The sequence below is a fragment of the Eriocheir sinensis genome, chromosome 44, assembly GCF_024679095.1.
Source record: "Eriocheir sinensis breed Jianghai 21 chromosome 44, ASM2467909v1, whole genome shotgun sequence".
NCBI classification, from domain to species: Eukaryota; Metazoa; Arthropoda; class Malacostraca; order Decapoda; family Varunidae; genus Eriocheir; species Eriocheir sinensis.
Window position 1 is genome coordinate 431,035 of NC_066552.1, and position 18,939 is coordinate 449,973.

General features: G+C 41.6%; 1 protein-coding gene across 34 annotated transcripts in view; it reads right to left on the minus strand.

Moving 5' to 3' along the window:
- Positions 1-18,939, minus strand: part of LOC126980236 (voltage-dependent calcium channel type A subunit alpha-1-like) — a 209,962-nt gene that overhangs the window by 13,315 nt on the left and 177,708 nt on the right. For 19 of the 34 annotated variants that reach the window (XM_050829875.1, XM_050829870.1, XM_050829876.1 and 16 more), the window contains 10 exons: positions 15,827-15,847; positions 13,682-13,798; positions 13,444-13,509; positions 12,465-12,556; positions 7,249-7,405; positions 5,903-6,030; positions 5,388-5,526; positions 3,178-3,346; positions 2,352-2,458; positions 1,843-2,052 (listed from right to left, as the gene is read on the minus strand). In XM_050829875.1, coding sequence (XP_050685832.1) covers positions 1,843-2,052; positions 2,352-2,458; positions 3,178-3,346; positions 5,388-5,526; positions 5,903-6,030; positions 7,249-7,405; positions 12,465-12,556; positions 13,444-13,509; positions 13,682-13,798; positions 15,827-15,847 — 1,206 coding nt within the window. Of the gene's footprint in view, positions 1-1,842; positions 2,053-2,351; positions 2,459-3,177; positions 3,347-5,387; positions 5,527-5,902; positions 6,031-7,248; positions 7,406-11,646; positions 11,739-12,464; positions 12,557-13,443; positions 13,510-13,681; positions 13,799-15,826; positions 15,848-18,939 lie in introns of all 34 variants that reach the window. The other 15 variants (XM_050829899.1, XM_050829903.1, XM_050829901.1 and 12 more) reach the window with 5 other exon arrangements.

Genomic DNA, 18,939 nt, shown 5'->3' on the forward strand with positions numbered 1-18,939 from the left:
GGTGAAGACAACTAATTATTTGGGTCACAAATTTCTAAGAAAAACATTTTCTATTTAAAAAAGAGTATATCACTTACCAACACTGTTTCTCAAGCACACAACTACACTAAAACATGTGAAACTCTGGAACTCTAATGATGATGATATTGCAAAACACATGGGCAGCCTACAGCAGCATGATGAACAGTTTGTCATGTCAGTCAACCAAATGACATGATTCTCTAATTCTCTTCTCACTAATTCACTTTGAACTACTTGAGCAGAGCAGTTTTTTACACTGTGTAAGGAATGACAAGAATCTGGAGCTCAACTTTAGCTGATTATTGAACAAAAATGTTAAGAATTCCAGTGAGTGTAAAATAAGTTACATATTTAATAATGCTCAAGTACTTCCAAGATAATGGATTATAAATCATGTAATACAAAACATCAATGTAATCAAGTGCTATTTTAAAGTGAATAATTGTTGTTAAAGGTTCAATTTAAGTGATGTGGCTTCATAACCAAGATACTCTTGCATTACTTAAACTGTAGTACAGTGGACGGCCGGACTGGCCTCTAGCGCTAGTGTACGGGTGGCCTGGCTGCCCCGATGCACGACTCTGACGCTCGCAAGTTGCAAGTCTCTTGGCTAATGTGTTACTGAGTGCACTCTTAAAATGCTGATGACTGACTAGGAGTCTGTCTAAGGTATGTTTGTGAGTCTAGTTTTAATGACTTACTATTCATCAGTGTAAATATTGTTTCTCTGACCATGTTAAGGAAACCTACAGGCACTTGACTTTGAGAAAGCCTGACACATGCACTGCTTTTAGTGGCCGTCACCACTCTCTGAAGCGTGGCAGGGGGGTCGGACCCTTCACAGGTTTCCTTCACTGCCTGCTGACCACTCAAGGGATAAGATAATGCCTTGAGAGCTCACTGGGTTGAAGCTCCTCCTCAGTTTGATACAAACAATATCTTCATTAGATATATGTAGAGAGCAAAGGTTTTGTTTCACACGAATAGAGAAATGGTCAACACTGGAAATTCAATAGTTCTAAACATTTCCAAGGAATGCATTTAAGTGAGTAAATTTTTTACCTACTGAGAAAAAACGTGCAGCAAGGGGGCTGATGGAGGCCTGACTTTGTCTTAGAGAAGTTCTTTAAATGAACACTCTTATTCACAGCCAAATGAATGAAGAAAATCAAACAGCTGTAAAAAATATACTTATTCAGGCAGAGTGCCTGCAGGTTCCCTTAACTGTCCATTATTAGAAATATGCACCTCAATGAAAACATTTGCCGCAGTTCCATAAAGTGTGATCTGTCATTACCCAAGCTCTTTAGGAAACATGTTGATGTAATTCCACTCAATGTATTTCTTTGCTAACTGACGGCAAGAAGAACATGAGAGGCAGGGCTGCCTGCAAAAGTGGCATGTTGAGTATATAGATTCTCTATATTTTGCTGTCCTTCATAATGAGTTTGTATTAGTTATCTATCATTGCTGTACTCAAGGAGATACTGATAAACACAATAGCAACTGAGGGCTTCATCATTGCATAACTACTGTTGATATGGGAAGTAGTGACTGGGTTGGATAAATACTTTTAACTCTATGTTACAAGCTACTGCATGTTGAGTGATGAAGCTCTGTCTTCTGGCGGCACCAACAATGATCAGTATGTACGGATGTCAAGTACTAGCCAATCACAAGAGCTATGCCGGGAAGAGGAGCCAGTACTGATGTGCGCTGCGTGTCTTACGGTGAGACACGCGGGTGACATTTAAGCATCAGAGCAAGGGAAGCACAACATCTAGCGCACACCAAACGTTAGGCCGAGGGCAGCCGTCTTACTGATTCAGAATCCTCCTCCTGTTCCTCGGTTTGCTCTGTGTCCTCAATATCATCCGTGTCCTCGAAGACTACATTCTCGGACTTTTCCATGTTAGTGAGGAGCTGTTCTCCCTCCCCGCACAAAATGTCCTCGGTAGACTCAAACTTTTCCTCCTCATCCTCCTCCTCATCCTCATTCACTACATTTTCAAAAGCATCCTCAATTTCATCCTGTAAGATTTTTGAGAGTCCTTATGTATATACAGGGCAAAACAACTCCTGATATTTCCTAAGGGTTAAAAAAAAAAAATTAGAAGTTTTGAAGCATACTGTAAAGAAATGGTGATGTGAAAAGTAAACAAATGCTGGAAAGATGTCATAATCAGGATTTTCACACTAGACAAAAACAGGACCTCATTTTTTCACGTCACGAATGCCAATCCTGATTACAACATGAAGAGACTATGGTTAGGGAAATGACGGCTCTACTGCATCACCCACAAGCAGAGACTCATGAGCAGCATACTAACCAAGCCTCCTGACGGCTGGATCTGGCCAAAGCGAGTTGTTTTCCAATTTTCTAGGATGAGAAGACCACCGTATATCTTTCCCACCGTCAGCTTCTCATATTTAAGTTCTGCAGGGAGAGATATCACGTCATTGGCTGCATAAACGGAAAAAATAATGTCTTGTGCACTCTACTTTCATCTTCTGGAATATATAGAGACACGTTTCTACACAGCTTCTCACGTCATTGCACCATAAACGGAAAAAATAATGTCTTGTGCACTCTACTTTCATTTTCTGGAATATATAGAGACACGTTTCTACACAACTTCTCATACTTATGTTCTGTAGGGAGAGATATCACGTCATTGGCTGCCTAATAAATGAAAGAATAATAATGCTATGCCTTGTGCACTCTACTCTCATCTTCTGTAATATAGAGAGACACGTTTCTACACTTACCTGGTTCTATTTTCATAACTCCTCTCAGCTTGTAACTGGGAAGGAGTCCTAGCATTTATTCAACACATTTTCTTCCCTTGTACCACTTTAACTTCCACTGCACTAGGAGATAACTTGGCTAGACTAACAAAACTCTCAGCTCGTAACTATCCCTCGTAACTATCACATAACTATCCCTTGTAACTATCACTAACTATCCCTCGTAACTATCACATAACTATCCCTTGTAACTATCACTAACTATCCCTCGTAACTATCACTGTGTTCGGCAACAACTAGGCTGACCTGACAAGACGCGGGCGACACAAATGGCAAGAAGAAACACGTATACAAGCTAAGCCACACAACTTGCACGACTTTACGAGCTTTGGCTTCATTCGTACTTACCGTCATCAGGAGGCACAATCAAGTTTAGGTTCTTCTTCGCCTGGATGGGCCAAATCTTCTTAATGGTGTGCCGCAGCTCACTGTCGGCTTGGTCCATCTCCTCGGCAGGTCTCATTTTTATGCACAAGTTTTCTCGGATCAGGGCAAATAAGGTTGTGGTGAAATGGACCTGATGGGAAACGGGAAACACGACAATGCCTGGAGCTGGGAAGGGGGATTAAGGGGAGGGTCATGTTTAGGGAAGGGAAGAGGAGGAAACAGAGGAGGAAAAGGGAGAAGGGAAGAAGATAAAAGGGAAGAAGAGGAGGAAAAGGGAGAAGAGAAGATAAAAGGGAGGAAGAGGAGGAAACAGAGGAGGAAAAGGGAGAAGGAAAGAGGAAAAGGGAGGGAAGAGAGGAAGAGGAGGCAAAGGGAGGAGGGGAGAGAGGAAGAGGAGGACAAAGGGGTGGGGGGTGGGGGGGGGATGATTGTGCCGTGAGGGTGAAGGAACGCGGAAATTTTCACCCTTTTCCGACAGCCGAGGTATCAGCTGAGGGGCACAGAGAGCGAGAAAACAAACGCCTGCCAGTAGCACAGAATGAAGAGTCAGAAGAGCGCGTCGGCTTCAGTTGGACAGGTGACTTGCCACTCCCTGCGCAACGCCTAAGTTTAACCTGGTAGCAGCAGGGATCATGTTTTTTAACCCCTTGACTGCGGATTTCCTACAAGAAGACATCACCAAGCTACAGGAATGGAACAAAAAGTGGCTTATACTATTCAATGAAGAAAAATGTACAGTCCTGCACCTTGGGAGGATATCCAGCACACCAATACCACATGGGAAACACTCCACTATCCACCACAGAGGCAAAGAAAGACCTGGGAATGTATGTTACCAGGCTACCAGTGAAAGCCAAATCCTTGCCAGTCACAGCAGATGGGTTAATGGTCTCCCCAAGTGAGAAAAATGAGAAAAAATCACCCCTCACACAAATCATTTCATAATATATATCAAAGCATTTGTGATCAGATTATGTATCATTTATTTTGGGGGGTTTAAATTATGGCACAAATTTGGCCCGTCGCTGCTACATGATAAAGCCACAAATTTGGCCCGTCGCTGCTGCCGGGTTAATGCCAGAAGTTTTTTTTTTTTTTACAACAAAGGAGATAGCTCAAAGGCACACAAAAAAGGAAACAATAATAAAAAAATAAAAAAATAGCCCGCTCCTCGCTGCTCCTAAAAAAGGATCCAAGGAGGTGGCCGAAAGAGGGGTCAGTTTCGGGAGGACGTCCGTTCCTTCAAAATCTGATCATCGTATACTTGGCAAGTTAACTAAAATGCATCGTAACTCCATGACTGCAGATTTCCTACAAGAAGACATCACCAAGCTACAGGAGTGGAACAAAAAAGTGGCTGCTAAAATTCAATGAAGAAAAATGTAAAGTCCTGCACCTGGGGAGGGGATATCCAGCACACCAATACCACATGGGAAACACTCCACTAATCCACCACAGAGCCAGAGAAAGACCAGGGAATGTATATTACAAGGCTACCAGTGAAGGCCAAATCCGTGCCAATTGCAGCGGATGGGTTAACAACTTGGCATTTGTTGTGATTATAGGAACAATTCTGTGGTTTAAATAGTCATTTTTTTATACTATTGGAAAAGTAATGCTTGTGGGTCTTCAATACAGCACTGGAAAATATATATAAAAAAAAAGTTCCTTGGAAATGTTTAGGTTTTGAAATCATTCTAAAAGCTTATTAAATTCAGTGAGATATTTCCAAACAGTACCAGAGTTCCATAAAAGACTCCTTCATTTATAACGACATCAATATCTTCCTGTCAATGTCATCGTGTAGGAAAATCCGCAGTCAAGTGGTTAAGGTGCATTTTAGTTAACTTGCTGAGTACACAATTATCAGATTTTGAAGGAACACACATCAAACCTTCTGGCATTAAACTTAAGTGTTGCGCAGGGAGTAGCAAGGAGACTTTTATTTCAAGTTCTATTTCAAGGAGCGTAAGCAACAGAAGCGCCAAAGTCTTCCTCAAACTATATTTAGCATTAGTTAGACCTCATCTTGATTATGTGCTTCAGTCCTGGTCACCTTACTACAGAATGGATATAAGAATGTTAGAATTGGTGCAGAGGAGGGTGACTAAGGTGATTTAAGGGTTATGAAACTTGCCATACGAGGACAGACTCAAACAGCAGAACCTCACCTTTCCTTCGTCATTTAGCGGCATGTTCATTCGTATAAGTTTCTTGTATGCCAGTCTGTAGGGACACTTGTTTCCAAAGCCCAATGGCGGGTCCATGTTCCTCAGCATGTCGTACATTTCTGAATAGTGGATTCTCCCTCTGAAAGTGAGTCAGCAAACAAAGATTAGCGATGCAAGAACAACAGTGCAAGCAATTTGTGCACAACTGGTATACAATTGGCAAGTTGTCATTATCAAACTGAGCAACCCTGTTAATCATTTATCAAGTAAGACTATGGTCGGTATTATGAGACACACTTGCTTCTCACATCAACTATTTCTAAAGGTCAAAGAGGGTCAATCGGGTTCTAATGAGTGTTTCTTTAGGTTCTTGGTACAGAGGAAACGTCAAACTACCACCAGGGTCATAAAACTACTTATGGAAATGCTCAAAACTCCTATGAAAGCCTTGTCAAATATGTGAACTTTGGCGATGAAATGTCTAGTAATACGCCCCAGACTGAGGAGACACTTACGTGGCATTTGGATCATACTCGGCCCATATCCGGATGAATTCATCCAGGTGATGGGCTCCTAGGATGGACGAGTCTCTGGTCAAGTAATCAAAGTTGTCCATGATGACAGCAACGAAAAGATTCAACATCTGGAGAGAAACACAACATTGTGATCCTTAACCCCTTGACTGTGGATCCCCTACAAGAAGACATCACCAAGCTACAGGAATGGAACAAAAACTGGCTGCTACAATTCAATGAAGAAAAATGTAAAGTCCTGCACCTTGGGAGGGAATATCCAGCACACCAATACCACATGGGAAACACTCCACTATCCACCACCGAGGCAGAGAAAGACTTGGGAGTGTGTGTTACCAGGCTGCCAGTGAAGGGATATCCAGCACACCAATACTACATGGGAAACACTCCACTATCCACCACAGAGGCAGAGAAAGACGTGGGAGTGTGTGTTACCAGGCTACCAGTGAAGGGATATCCAGCACACCAATACCACATGGGAAACACTCCACTATCCACCACAGAGGCAGAGAAAGACGTGGGAGTGTGTGTTACCAGGCTGCCAGTGAAGGGATATCCAGCACACCAATACCACATGGGAAACACTCCACTATCCACCACAGAGGCAGAGAAAGACGTGGGAGTGTGTGTTACCAGGCTGCCAGTGAAGGGATATCCAGCACACCAATACCACATGGGAAACACTCCACTATCCACCACAGAGGCAGGGGAAAGACCTGGGAGTATGTGTTACCAGGCTACCAGTGAAAGCCAAATCCATGCCAGTCGCAGCGGACAGGTTAAGGGCGTTCCTTTATCAGCTTTTGAGGAAATGAATCACATCCACTCTGCTAGGTAAGGCGCTGAGATGGAAAGATAAATGAAAAGAAAAAGGCTACTCATTACAAGATCTCCCTGACAGCCTTTAATTTTTACAGTAACGAGGCAGCTCAAGGGTAACAAAAATAAAGTGGAGAAAAAAAGCCTGCTAATCGCTGCTCCTACATAAGACAAAAGTAGAGAGTGGCCAAAACAGAGGTCAATTACAGCCTTCTTCTTTTTTTTCTTTTTTACAGTAACGAAGCAGCTCAAGGGCAACAAAAAGAAAATGTAAAAAAAGCGCCTGCTAGTCGCTGCTCCAATGAAAGACAAAAGTAAAGAGTGGCCAAAACAGAGGTCAATTACAGCCTTTTTTTTTTTTTACAGCAACGAAGCGGCTCAAGGGCAACAAAAAAGCGTATATAAGAAAAAAAAAAAAGCCTGGTAATCGCTGCTCCTACATAAGACAAAAGTAGAGAGTGGCCAAAAGTGAGATCAATTTCGGGTGGTACGCTGTCACAAAGACTCACCAGAAAGGAGCAGAGGAAGATGAAGGTGACAAAGTATATGTACGCCACGTTGGAGCCACATGTTTTGTCGGCATCATTCTTGAGGGCGTTGGGGTCACAGGGGCGGCCCTTGATGCAGGACAACATGATGCTCTGCCACGCCTCCCCCGTGGCACACCTGCGCACACACTCACAGTCAGGGGGCGGCACAGACCTCATGGCAGCCCTAGCCCTAATTAACCCTGCACAGACACTATACTCTCAAGGGCTGACTGACAAATTTGAATATTACTGAAATTCTTAAAAGAGAAATATTATGTTGCAATTAATGCATTCTTTTTGATGGCTTTATGCAAATTTCCAGACTTTACTAAGTACGGAAACCTTAAGAAAACTCTGATTCCTTTAAAAATAAGAACTCTAGACCTGACAGCTTGAACCACTGCAACATACAAGTCTCTAAGCTTGAAGACAGGACACTATGTTAGCCCTGTAGCTGATCATGTAACTCTAATATAACATAGCTGGCTGATACACATGACTGACCAACCTATTGATTACACATTTCATAACTGATAACTTCTATTGATCACAAACTCTATAATATTGGGGGTTATCAAGAAGGTGGCAATCCACTCCTAAGAAATGCTAACACTCTCATTAAAGCTAGTAATGTCTGTGAAAAAAAACTCTATGCACACATGTATCGTCTAGAAATATTTTGGAAACAATGCAAAAAAACAAAGATTTAAAGGTGTCTAAAGTGATTCGTAAAGTGACTTTCTGGCAGCCTCTCAGGAAACCTTTGGGATTGGGGGCAAGACACTTCATTTTTTTGAGAGAGAGAGAGAGAGAGAGAGAGAGAGAGAGAGAGAGAGAGAGAGAGAGAGAGAGAGAGAGAGAGAGAGAGAGAGAGAGAGAGAGAGAGAGAGAGAGAGAGAGAGAGAGAGAGAGAGAGAGAGAGAGAGAGAGAGAGAATATCATACAAATATATAAAAAAATGAGAAAAGATAAAATAATGGAGAGAGAGAGAGAGAGAGAGAGAGAGAGAGAGAGAGAGAGAGAGAGAGAGAGAGAGAGAGAGAGAGAGAGAGAGAGAGAGAGAGAGAGAGAGAGAGAGAGAGAGAGAGAGAGAGTAATCATAATAATAATAACAGAAAATGCAAAGAAAAAATATATCATAAAAATATTGAAAAAAATGAGAAAAGATAAAATAATGAAGAGAGAGAGAGAGAGAGAGAGAGAGAGAGAGAGAGAGAGAGAGAGAGAGAGAGAGAGAGAGAGAGAGAGAGAGAGAGAGAGAGAGAGAGAGAGAGAGAGAGAGAGAGAATTTGGACAAAACAGGCAAAATTTAAAACTCTAAGCAACTTTAAATTTATAAATCCAGTGTTTAAAAATCTAAACAGCCGTGAGATGAAGACATGGTAGTAAAGTTTAAAGCTGTGGTAATAAAGTTTAAAGCTGTTGTAAAGTTTAAAGCTGTTGTAAAGTTTAAAGCTGTGGTAATAAAGTTTAAAGCTGTTGTAAAGTTTAAAGCTGTGGTAATAAAGTTTAAAGCTGTTGTAAAGTTTAAAGCTGTGGTAATAAAGTTTAAAGCTGTTGTAAAGTTTAAAGCTGTGGTAATAAAGTTTAAAGCTGTTGTAAAGTTTAAAGCTGTTGTAAAGTTCAAAGCTGTTGTAAAGTTCAAAGCTGTGGTAATAAAGTTTAAAATTGTGGTAAAAAAGTTTAAAGTTGTTGTAAAGTTTAAAGCTGTGGTAGTAAAGTTTAAAGCTGTGGTAATAAAGTTCAAAGATGTGGTAAAGTTTAAAGCTGTGGTAGTAAAGTTTAAAGCTGTGGTAGTAAAGTTCAAAGCTTTGGTAATAAAGTTTAAAGTTGTTGTAAAGTTTAAAGCTGTGGCAATAAAGTTTAAAGCTTTGGTAATAAAGTTTAAAGCTGTGTTAGTAAAGTTTAAAGCTGTGGTAGTAAAGTTTAAAGCTTTGGTAATAAAGTTTAAAGTTGTTGTAAAGTTTAAAGCTGTGGCAATAAAGTTTAAAGCTTTGGTAATAAAGTTTAAAGTTGTTGTAAAGTTTAAAGCTGTGGTAATAAAGTTTAAAGCTGTGGTAGTAAAGTTTAAAGCTGTGGTAGTAAAGTTTAAAGCTTTGGTAATAAAGTTTAAAGTTGTTGTAAAGTTTAAAGCTGTGGTAATAAAGTTTAAAGCTATGGTAGTAAAGTTTAAAGTTGTGGTAGTAAAGTTTAAAGTTGTGGTAGTAAAGTTTAAAGTTGTTGTAAAGTTTAAAGCTGTGGCAATAAAGTTTAAAGCTTTGGTAATAAAGTTTAAAGTTGTTGTAAAGTTTAAAGCTGTGGCAATAAAGTTTAAAGCTTTGGTAATAAAGTTTAAAGTTGTTGTAAAGTTTAAAGCTGCGGTAATAAAGTTTAAAGCTGTGGTAGTAAAGTTTAAAGCTGTGGTAGTAAAGTTCAAAGCTTTGGTAATAAAGTTTAAAGTTGTTGTAAAGTTTAAAGTTGTGGTAGTAAAGTTTAAAGCTTTGGTAATAAAGTTTAAAGTTGTCGTAAAGTTTAAAGTTGTGGTAGTAAAGTTTAAAGCTTTGGTAATAAAGTTTAAAGTTGTTGTAAAGTTTAAAGCTGTGGTAGTAAAATTCAAAGCTTTGGTAATAAAGTTTAAAGTTGTTGTAAAGTTTAAAGCTGTTGTAATAAAGTTCAAAGCTGTGGTAGTAAAGTTCAAAGCTGTGTCCCGGCACCTGGTGTTCCCAAGGGTCCCTGAAGGCCACCAGACTGACTCCCTGTGATGCCAGACAACAAAGCATGACTTACCTTGTGTCTGCCCAACACCCTGATAAAACTACTGGTCAACTAATTGTCCCTAAGCTATCAAGCAAGCATGGGGTGAGGAGGCAAGGGTCTTTAGGAAGGTTTCAGTTTTGAGGCAATTTAGTCTAAGTCAAAATACAATGGTGAAAGATTTAAGGTCTTGGGAATGCCTTGGTGTTTAAGGAGTGACCAGGATAGTGAAGAGGGTGAGAGTGACCATTAAAACTGAACATCTCGTGGTTGTTGGCCTCCGGGGAGCGCCATCAGCCACCCACACCGCGCAGGACACGGGGCTCTGCGGCGCCACCTCAGCAGCCATCAGCTAATTTGAATGTAGGCGCACATACACACAGACATACATATATAGACATACATACATAAATATATATACACTTATATATATATATGGATATGTCTATATATGTATCTCTGTCTATATGCACCTACATCCATCCCTATATCAGTGTGTGTTGAGTGGCTGGCATGCATGTGAGTGAGACAGGACATGTGCATCAGGTGTGTGGAAGGATCAGTGTGCTGTGCTGCAGCGGTGGTGTGCCGGCTGTGAGGCGCTGCTGTGTCTTTGGGCCGCTGTGACACTAAGTGGACGTGATCCCCACCCCCACGACTGGCATCATACCAATAATGATAATGATAATGATAATAATAATAATAATAATAATAATAATAATAATAATAATAATAATAATAATAATAATAATAATAACACTAATAATAATAATAATAATAATAATAATAATAATAATAATAATAATAATAATAATAATAATAATAATAATAATAATAATAATGAGAATGCTAATGAGAACAAATAAAATGCTAGCACCAGTGATATTACTACAATGCACTGCCCCCCCAGTGTGATAATCCCCTGTGGCTCCTTCCCCTGAAGGGCTGGAAGGAGCCCCGTCCGGCCCCGCCCTCCGCCCCCACATGCTCAGTGCTAGGAGAGGCATGCATCCTCTGGAGGGCCTGGGTGATCAACTCAAACAAACCGACATGTCACAAAGCATTTTGTCTAACCAAAGAGACAAGATGAAGAAATGTGAGCAGTGACGTGCCACCCTAGGCAGCAGTGTTCAGGTGTGGGAATGAGTCTGCTGAGAATATTCTTCCAGATTAAAACAAAAATCTTTCTTGATCTGTTCTCTTCCCAAAAAAACTTTGTTACAAAAATGATGATGACGGTGTTCTCTAAGACCACTGTGATCATACCAAGAAGTCTCCTGAGTGTCTCCCTACAGCACAGTTACACACCGATGCAGAAAATGGCATCCACCTCACAAAATACTGTATTAAACCTGAAACTGAAGGTGGGTCCTCTGGTGGAGCTTAAAAATGTCCACGCACCCAAAAACAGATTGGGAGAGAGAAAAAAATTAAGTTAATGAAAAAATAAAATGCCATGGCACTTCAGTCTTGCTGAAGGTTGTTAGGTGAACATAATACAGTATTTTGTAATGATGACAGCAGTAGCTCTGAAGAATGGAAGTCACAAGAACTGCAGTAACAAAAGTTTGGACAGAAGAAAATAGCCAATTCTGCTGCTGAGTCACTTTTGAGTGGCAGGAAAAATTAATGGAGAATGGTTACCTGAATAAGAGCATTATGCCCTCAGCAAAATTTCTAAAGTTGTTGTGGCGTGTTATAGATGCAGTAGGTTCCAATTTTATATTACCAAAGACCTGGGTGATGAAGGGAAACAAAAACAAGAAACTTAGGATTACTCAAAACTCCAAATATGATCACTATTCTAAGAGGCTTTGAGGTACACAAAAACTTGGAAGGTATCAACACAAGGACTTGGGACTAAGACAGGGAGAGGTGACAGGGCAGGAGCCGGAGTGGCCAAGATTAGGATGGAGCAAAGGGTGGTCCTCTCACCAGGGCTGTCAGAGGGAACATGTGACCAGTCGCTAGGGTCATATAAGGGTAAAAATTCAGGGGCATGGGACAAAAAACTCTGCACAGGTCAATGTATTCTAAGAAATAAGATAAATCCCTGACCAAAAAAGTGGGCAAGCACCACAGACACTATCTAGTCTAGGAGAGCTAGTCTAGGCAAGATGGATCACATAGCTATTATTATGTTACCTTCTACATTAAACTAAACTACATGGCACTGCCATCTAGAGGACTAGACATGTCACCAGACGGCTATGCACCACATGTCTGTTCAGGAAGCGAGTAAAGTTTACTGTTCTGGATCTCTAAGGTCTCACTGAGTGGCGTCTACAGCACACGGGGTATTGAGCAACAGACCTTGTGTTTGATTATCAGAAGGCTCAGAATCTTGGCACTGAACAGACATTTGTCTCAGTGTTCAGGCCTAGAGAAGATGGGAATCATAAGTATGCTATCTGTCTCAGGTTGCTATTCACTGAGCCTGGTGGTGGGGGTTGCAAACTCACCGAAACAAGAGCAAGAGACTGGCGAAGAAAGACTGAAAGTTGTTATGTCGATTTAGGTCAGTGTCGGGATCAAATTTCATGTTGCCAAAAACCTGGGTGTGAAGTTCGGGAGAAAAAAAAGACAGGAGAGTGCTGTAAGTCAGGCGGGTGTGAGTGGTAGTGTGCGCGCTGCTCTCCAGACAGCGCCGCACTGCCCGTGGCGGGTGCGGGGCCACGGCCTTTACTGCCCCGGCCCCGACCACTGCCAACACCGACTTTGGACATATTGCAGAGGCAACAGACCACAGGTCCATTCAATGCTGACGCTCTGAGACAAACTCTGTCTCGTGACAACAAGTGACCAACGGACTCTCTGCACGGACTGTGGCCTCGGACAACAGGGGTCAAGAATATTGGCAGAACACATATAACAGATCAGGATAACAACATGACTTGAAACAGTATGGGTAAACATATCCACAAAATATACAATTACTGGAGTTTGGGTGGGGGGACATATTGTGGCCAAATGAAAAGACAGCAACACCCAGACGGGTGCTTGGAGGCCTACATGGTGACACACGTGAAAAACAGCTGGTTGATGAGAGCCCCTGGTGAGCAGACCTTCAACACTTGACTTTAGCACAACAACTCACTTATTCAAAGGTCAATTCATGAGACAAATATAAGGTCATATATATATATATATATATATATATATATATATATATATATATATATATATATATATATATATATATATATATATATATATATATATATATATATATATATATATATATATAAAATTTATCACTTCAGTTTTGTATAAAATTAATCTCAAAGAATATTTACTGTTCAACATGTTATTATACATTATCAACATAAGTGAAATCATACACAATAAAATATCTCCAATATCATCATGAGTATGTAAGAAGACTGACACTTATTGGCTGTATATTCAGAGTAGGTTTACTGAGGCCAGGGTGTAGCATACCTGCATGCCGATGATAGCATAGATGAAGAACAGCATTGCTATGAGCAGGCAGACATACGGCAATGCCTGCAAGGAAGACCAACTCGGGTGACCAAGTGATGACGGAGGGAGTGAGGGGAGTTTTGATGCAGAGTCACCAGTATAAATAAACATTTGGGGAGAGCTTTGCTTCTCAGGGAGTGAACAAGATTTTCTAGGTAAGAGATTTGTCAACGGAACACTTGACACGGCGCCTCACCTTGAACGATTGTACGAATGTCCACAATAATATTCTAATTGTATAACCCTGACGAAGCAGTTTGATGAGCCGAGCAGCACGAAACAAACGCAGAAACCCGACGTTGATGAAGTTTTCCTGTAACAAACAAGAATCAAGTTAAAAACACACACACACACACACAAAAACACACACACACACACACACACACACACACACACACACACACACACACACACACACACACACACACACACACTCTCACTAACCTACCTACATCCCAATGCACACAAAAACAGGAGCAACTGAGGAAGCATTCAAGAAAATAAGAAAAGGTTATCAAAATGTATTACAGAAACAAGTCAGAATATTAATGCAGAGTATAAATAAGGGGGTGGAAAAGAGCTCTCATACACACACACACACACACACACACACACACACACACACACACACACACAAACACACACACAGCTTCACTAATCACTCAGAAACAGGACAAATAAAAGAGAAGTGGTGGTGAATTTTTACAAAGGGTCTCGCACAACTCTTTCATCTACTACGATCACGGCTGTCACCTTCAGGCTACGTTAAGCTATAGGGGAAGATTACCTACATTAGAGAAAAAATACAAGTCGTCGGCACTTTGAGACCGATGTAGAAGGTGATACAGGAATTTTACTAAGTCTGGCAGATAGCTGGGCAGGAAACGTAATGGGTGTGTCATTAAAAATCTTCACCCAAAATTGATATCTACAGCATGTCTCCCTGGGCTAGTGATGACCTCCCCAGAGCCAGAGGACTTGCCTGTAATGCGTACCTTAACCCACATTAGCAGAACAAGGATGGAGAGACCCTCTGCATGTGTGTCAACTTATATAACGAGTGTGAAATAAACAAAACGCTGTGAGAGGAGAAAATAAAATAATCCAGTGTCTAGTGAGAACAAAGGGCGTGTTGTGATGGGGGTACTGCACGTCTTAAGTCTTAGTCCTTCACTTCGCTGCTCATCCTCTCAGTGTCTCGAAAACACATGAGAAACTGATCTAGTCCGGAAAGGGGATTTTTGTGGTGTTGAGGACTGAGGCCTCGACCAGCCAGACGGGAAGCCAACTCTCAACCCAATCCGCTGCAGAGGTTCCCCACAGCCGACTGGTGTTTTGGGGGCTTGCCGTATCAGGCCGGTCACTGGTGTTTTAGTTCCTGTTTGAGCAAAGGCCAACAACCTTCATCCCTGTGCACCAAAGTAACTGCTAGACAGACTGTTTTTCCAGTGACATGATTGTTACTGTGTCACGGAAGTATTTGTTAATCTCTTTGCTTTGTCTCAGCTCCCTTCTCTCTCTCCTCAGCCCACAGGCACATCCTCCCTTCCACCACACACACCCTTCTGGCTCCTACACCCATGACAGTGGTCATGGTAGGCTGAGTGATAAGGCCTGCTAAGGACTCCTTATGCTCAGATGAATGCAAAACCTTTGTGGAGAAACTCACATTAAAAAGGTTTTAGTGTACACCATAAAAACTGTGCAAAAAAAGGTTCATGCAGCAGAGCAGCATGTTGTTGGCGGTTCACCGGCAGCAGCTGTGCAGGACACCAAGAGGAGCAGAGACTTAGAGGGGTAAAGTTGCCAGCTCCACAAGACAAGTATGCAAAACAAATTTAATAAAATGCCCCTTTCTGCAACCATTACATGATGTATAAAGTAAAAACACTGTTTGAAGTCAGTGAATGAATCCAGATTATATATACACCCCAATATTGTAAATGAAACTTGACTAAGAGTAAGAACAGTTACAGTCAATCTCTACAATACTGTAGCAGATATTGTTCAGAGCTAAACAACGGCTCAATTTTACCCAACATGTGCTACGCGAGCGCACTAAGCCATGCAAGCCACAGCCACTCCGAGGCTCCCAGCGCTGGCCGGCCGGCAACACATTCACAGCCCTGCAGCAGCCCGGCGGCGGGGCGCACCGCCTGTGCCAGTTGAAGATCAAGACTTGGCAGCAGTTGCCTTTACTTGGCCTTGGAGATTGCAAGCAAGCCAATGAGTTACTCTATAAGCAACCACAGCTTCTGTACACCTTCTCAAGGGTGGCAGCAGCATACCTGCAGCGCGGCAATCCAACAGGGCAACAAACTCGTTACTGAGGCAAACTTACTGTCCCATTTCCATATATTTTCTGAGATCATGAAAACAAAAGATATCAGGAAGTGAGGTGAAAAAGTGTTGTAGCAGGAAAATATAGGAATTAAATACATAAAAATTAATTTCTATGATAAAAGTAAAAAAAAAAAAGAGGCATTAGTTGTTGTGGCTACTATAAAAGATGCAGTATTGAGACAAACGCTGCTCTATGTAAGAACTCAAGATCCCGGCAAACAGTGTCATTGTTGGTGTTGAGTGGAAAATTATTCATAATGCAGAAACTGTTTACATTTGGTGGAAAAAAATGAGGGCTGGCAGTGGTCCCTTGACACTGGCGGTGCTGGTGAGAGGCCGGTGCACCAACACACACACACACATTACTTACCCCCGTCTCACTCTTTGAGGAAGGCACATCAACGTCACATCATTAGACTTTCTTATACTAGAGCTACCCAGCAAACAACACACAGCAGCCAGGTCTAGCTTCTCTATCTCAGGATATATGTAATTTAATTTTGTTTGCTGGGTAGTGACAAAATCAAACTGCTATGAGGAAAGTGCATGCAAGTTACTGAAATATTAACATTTAAATATATACAACAGTGCTAAGTGTGTTATTGGTACAAACTGAAGCCATTCAAACATACTGTATATTATCAGAAGCACTATTTCCCTAGGAACAATGGTCTGACCTCAGCTCCTCAAGACTTGGAGCAAAAGAAACAGGCAAGAAACATGTTCACCATTCTAAACTAAGCTTAAAAAATGTGGAACAAAGGTCTGTCCTAACTAGGAATAGAAAATTGTATTGCTAAAGTCTGTGGTGCTAAGGCTTGGCCCAAACACACATATGCATACATTCACTGCCTGAATTTCAAGGCATAAGAAGACAGTATGCAGCTCAATGTATGGTGTGTCTTAACCCGGTAGCAGCGACGGGCCAAATTTGCGCCATGATATTTACCCCCCAAAATAGATGATACATAATCTGATCACAAATGCTTTGATATATATTATGAAATGGTTTGTGTGAGGGGTGATTTTTTCTCATTTTCTCGCTTGGAGGGACCATTAAGAAACATGATCCCCGCTGCTACCGGGTTAACTAGCAATGGAGTGTACTGGCAAAGTCTGTGGTGTTAAGGCTTGGCCCCAACACACAAATGCATACGACCACTCTCTGAATTCCAAGACATAACAAGACAGTACGTAACCTAATGTATGGTGTGTCTTAACTAGGAACGATATGTAAAGTCTGTGGTGCTAAAGCTTGGCCCCAACACACATTTGCATACATTCACTCCCTGAATTCCAAGACATAACAAGACAGTACGTAACTCACTGGATGATAAAAATATAACTCTACTAGACACTGATAACTGATCTTAGTGAGGCTTTGCAATAAGTAAGCTAAACATTCATTTGGCTACAGTTCTGAATAGGTCTTGAGGTATATAAATCAGTTAATTGTAGGATATGGTGTGAAATGGAGACAGAGGAAGGATTAACGCTGGATTGAGAAAGATAGAGGAGGAAGATCACTACGAGTCTGCCCCCAAAGATGCAAGAAGACAGACTATAAATGAAGAAGAAAAAGAAGAAGGGTATGACACGAAAGATAGGAAGATGCTTAATTGAAGAAGATGAGAGTTGGTATTAGCTCTGACTTAAACCCAACATGGAGGAAGTGTGTGACGCAGTATGAGTGTGGTCCCGGGCCGTAGCTAGTGGTCTGCATGTGAGGGAATTCATGAAGAACCTAAGCTATCATTCCAGGGCCTGATGGTCTTGAAAGAATTTTCCAAGGGTTAAAAATGAAGGGATAAAAAGCCCAAAGGTATAAGAAAGCCCAATCCGTCCATCTCAAATTACACTGCATTTTCTTTCTCTGGTATTTCAGGGGCGTCTGAGCTATCATTCTGTGACCTAATAATCTTAAAAATTCTCCAAGGGTTAAATATGAAGGGAAAAAGCCCAGAGAAATCAAAGAAGTCCAATCCGTCTACTCATAATTACATTGGATTTTCTTTCTCTGGTATTTCGAGGTGTCTAAGCTAACATTCTGGGGTCCAATGATCTTAAAAATTCTCAAAGGGCTAAAGATGAATGAAAAAAAAAAAAATGGAGAAATTAAAGAAGCCCAATCATTCTGTTCATGATTACACTGCATTTTCTTTCTCTAGTATTTCAGGGGGACCTAATGTATCTCGGCATCTCATATATCAAGACAGAGAACCGTGTCTGTGTCTGTCTGTGTGCGTAGAGTCGTGAGCTGAATGGCCCCTGTGATTGAAGTGAATGTTTCAAAATCTACCCTTGAACTGAAAACTGAAATCCTCCACACTGTTTCATATAGGAAGTTAGATAATGTTAAGTGATGATGGTGGTGGTGGTGGTGGTGGTGATGGTTTGCTTCATGTTGAGACTATAATTGGAAGCAGACACTCAGTAGTCACACCCGGGTTCTAATCTGTGCGATCTTCACTCTCTCGTGGTTATGTGAATGTTTTATTTGAGTTGGTGAGCCACAATCAAATAGGCAGTTCTGCGCTATTCTGCTGCCCCTTCCCTTCCCTCCACCCTCCTACCCCTTCCCTTCCCTTCCTTTTCTCCTTCCTCTCCCTCCTCAAGACCTGGCAAAAGTAAAGAAACTCACAGCCTTCCTCTGTATTTCCTCCTGCCTACGACTTGAACGCTTTCATGAGGAGCGTATCAAGACACCCCTTCCCCTTCCTTCCCCTTCCCTTCCCTTCCTCCTTCCTCTCCCTCCTCAAGACCTGGCAAAAGTAAGGAAACTCACAGCCTTCCTTTGTATTTCCTCCTGCCTACGACTTGAACGCTTTCATGAAGAGTGTATCAAGACACCCCTTCCCCTTCCTTTCCCTTCCCTTCCCTTCCCTTCCACTCCTCCTTTCTCTGTATTTCCTCCTGCCTACGACTTGAACGCTTTCATGAGGAGAGCATCCAGTCACCACTTCCCCTTCCTTCCTCATCCTTTCCCTTCCCTTCCACTCCTCCTTTCTCTGTATTTCCTCCTGCCTACGACTTGAACTCCAGACACCTCTCCACCCAAAATTGACCCGTCTTCGCCTCTCGTTCTCTTTTCTTTCGTCAGAGCAGCGTCAA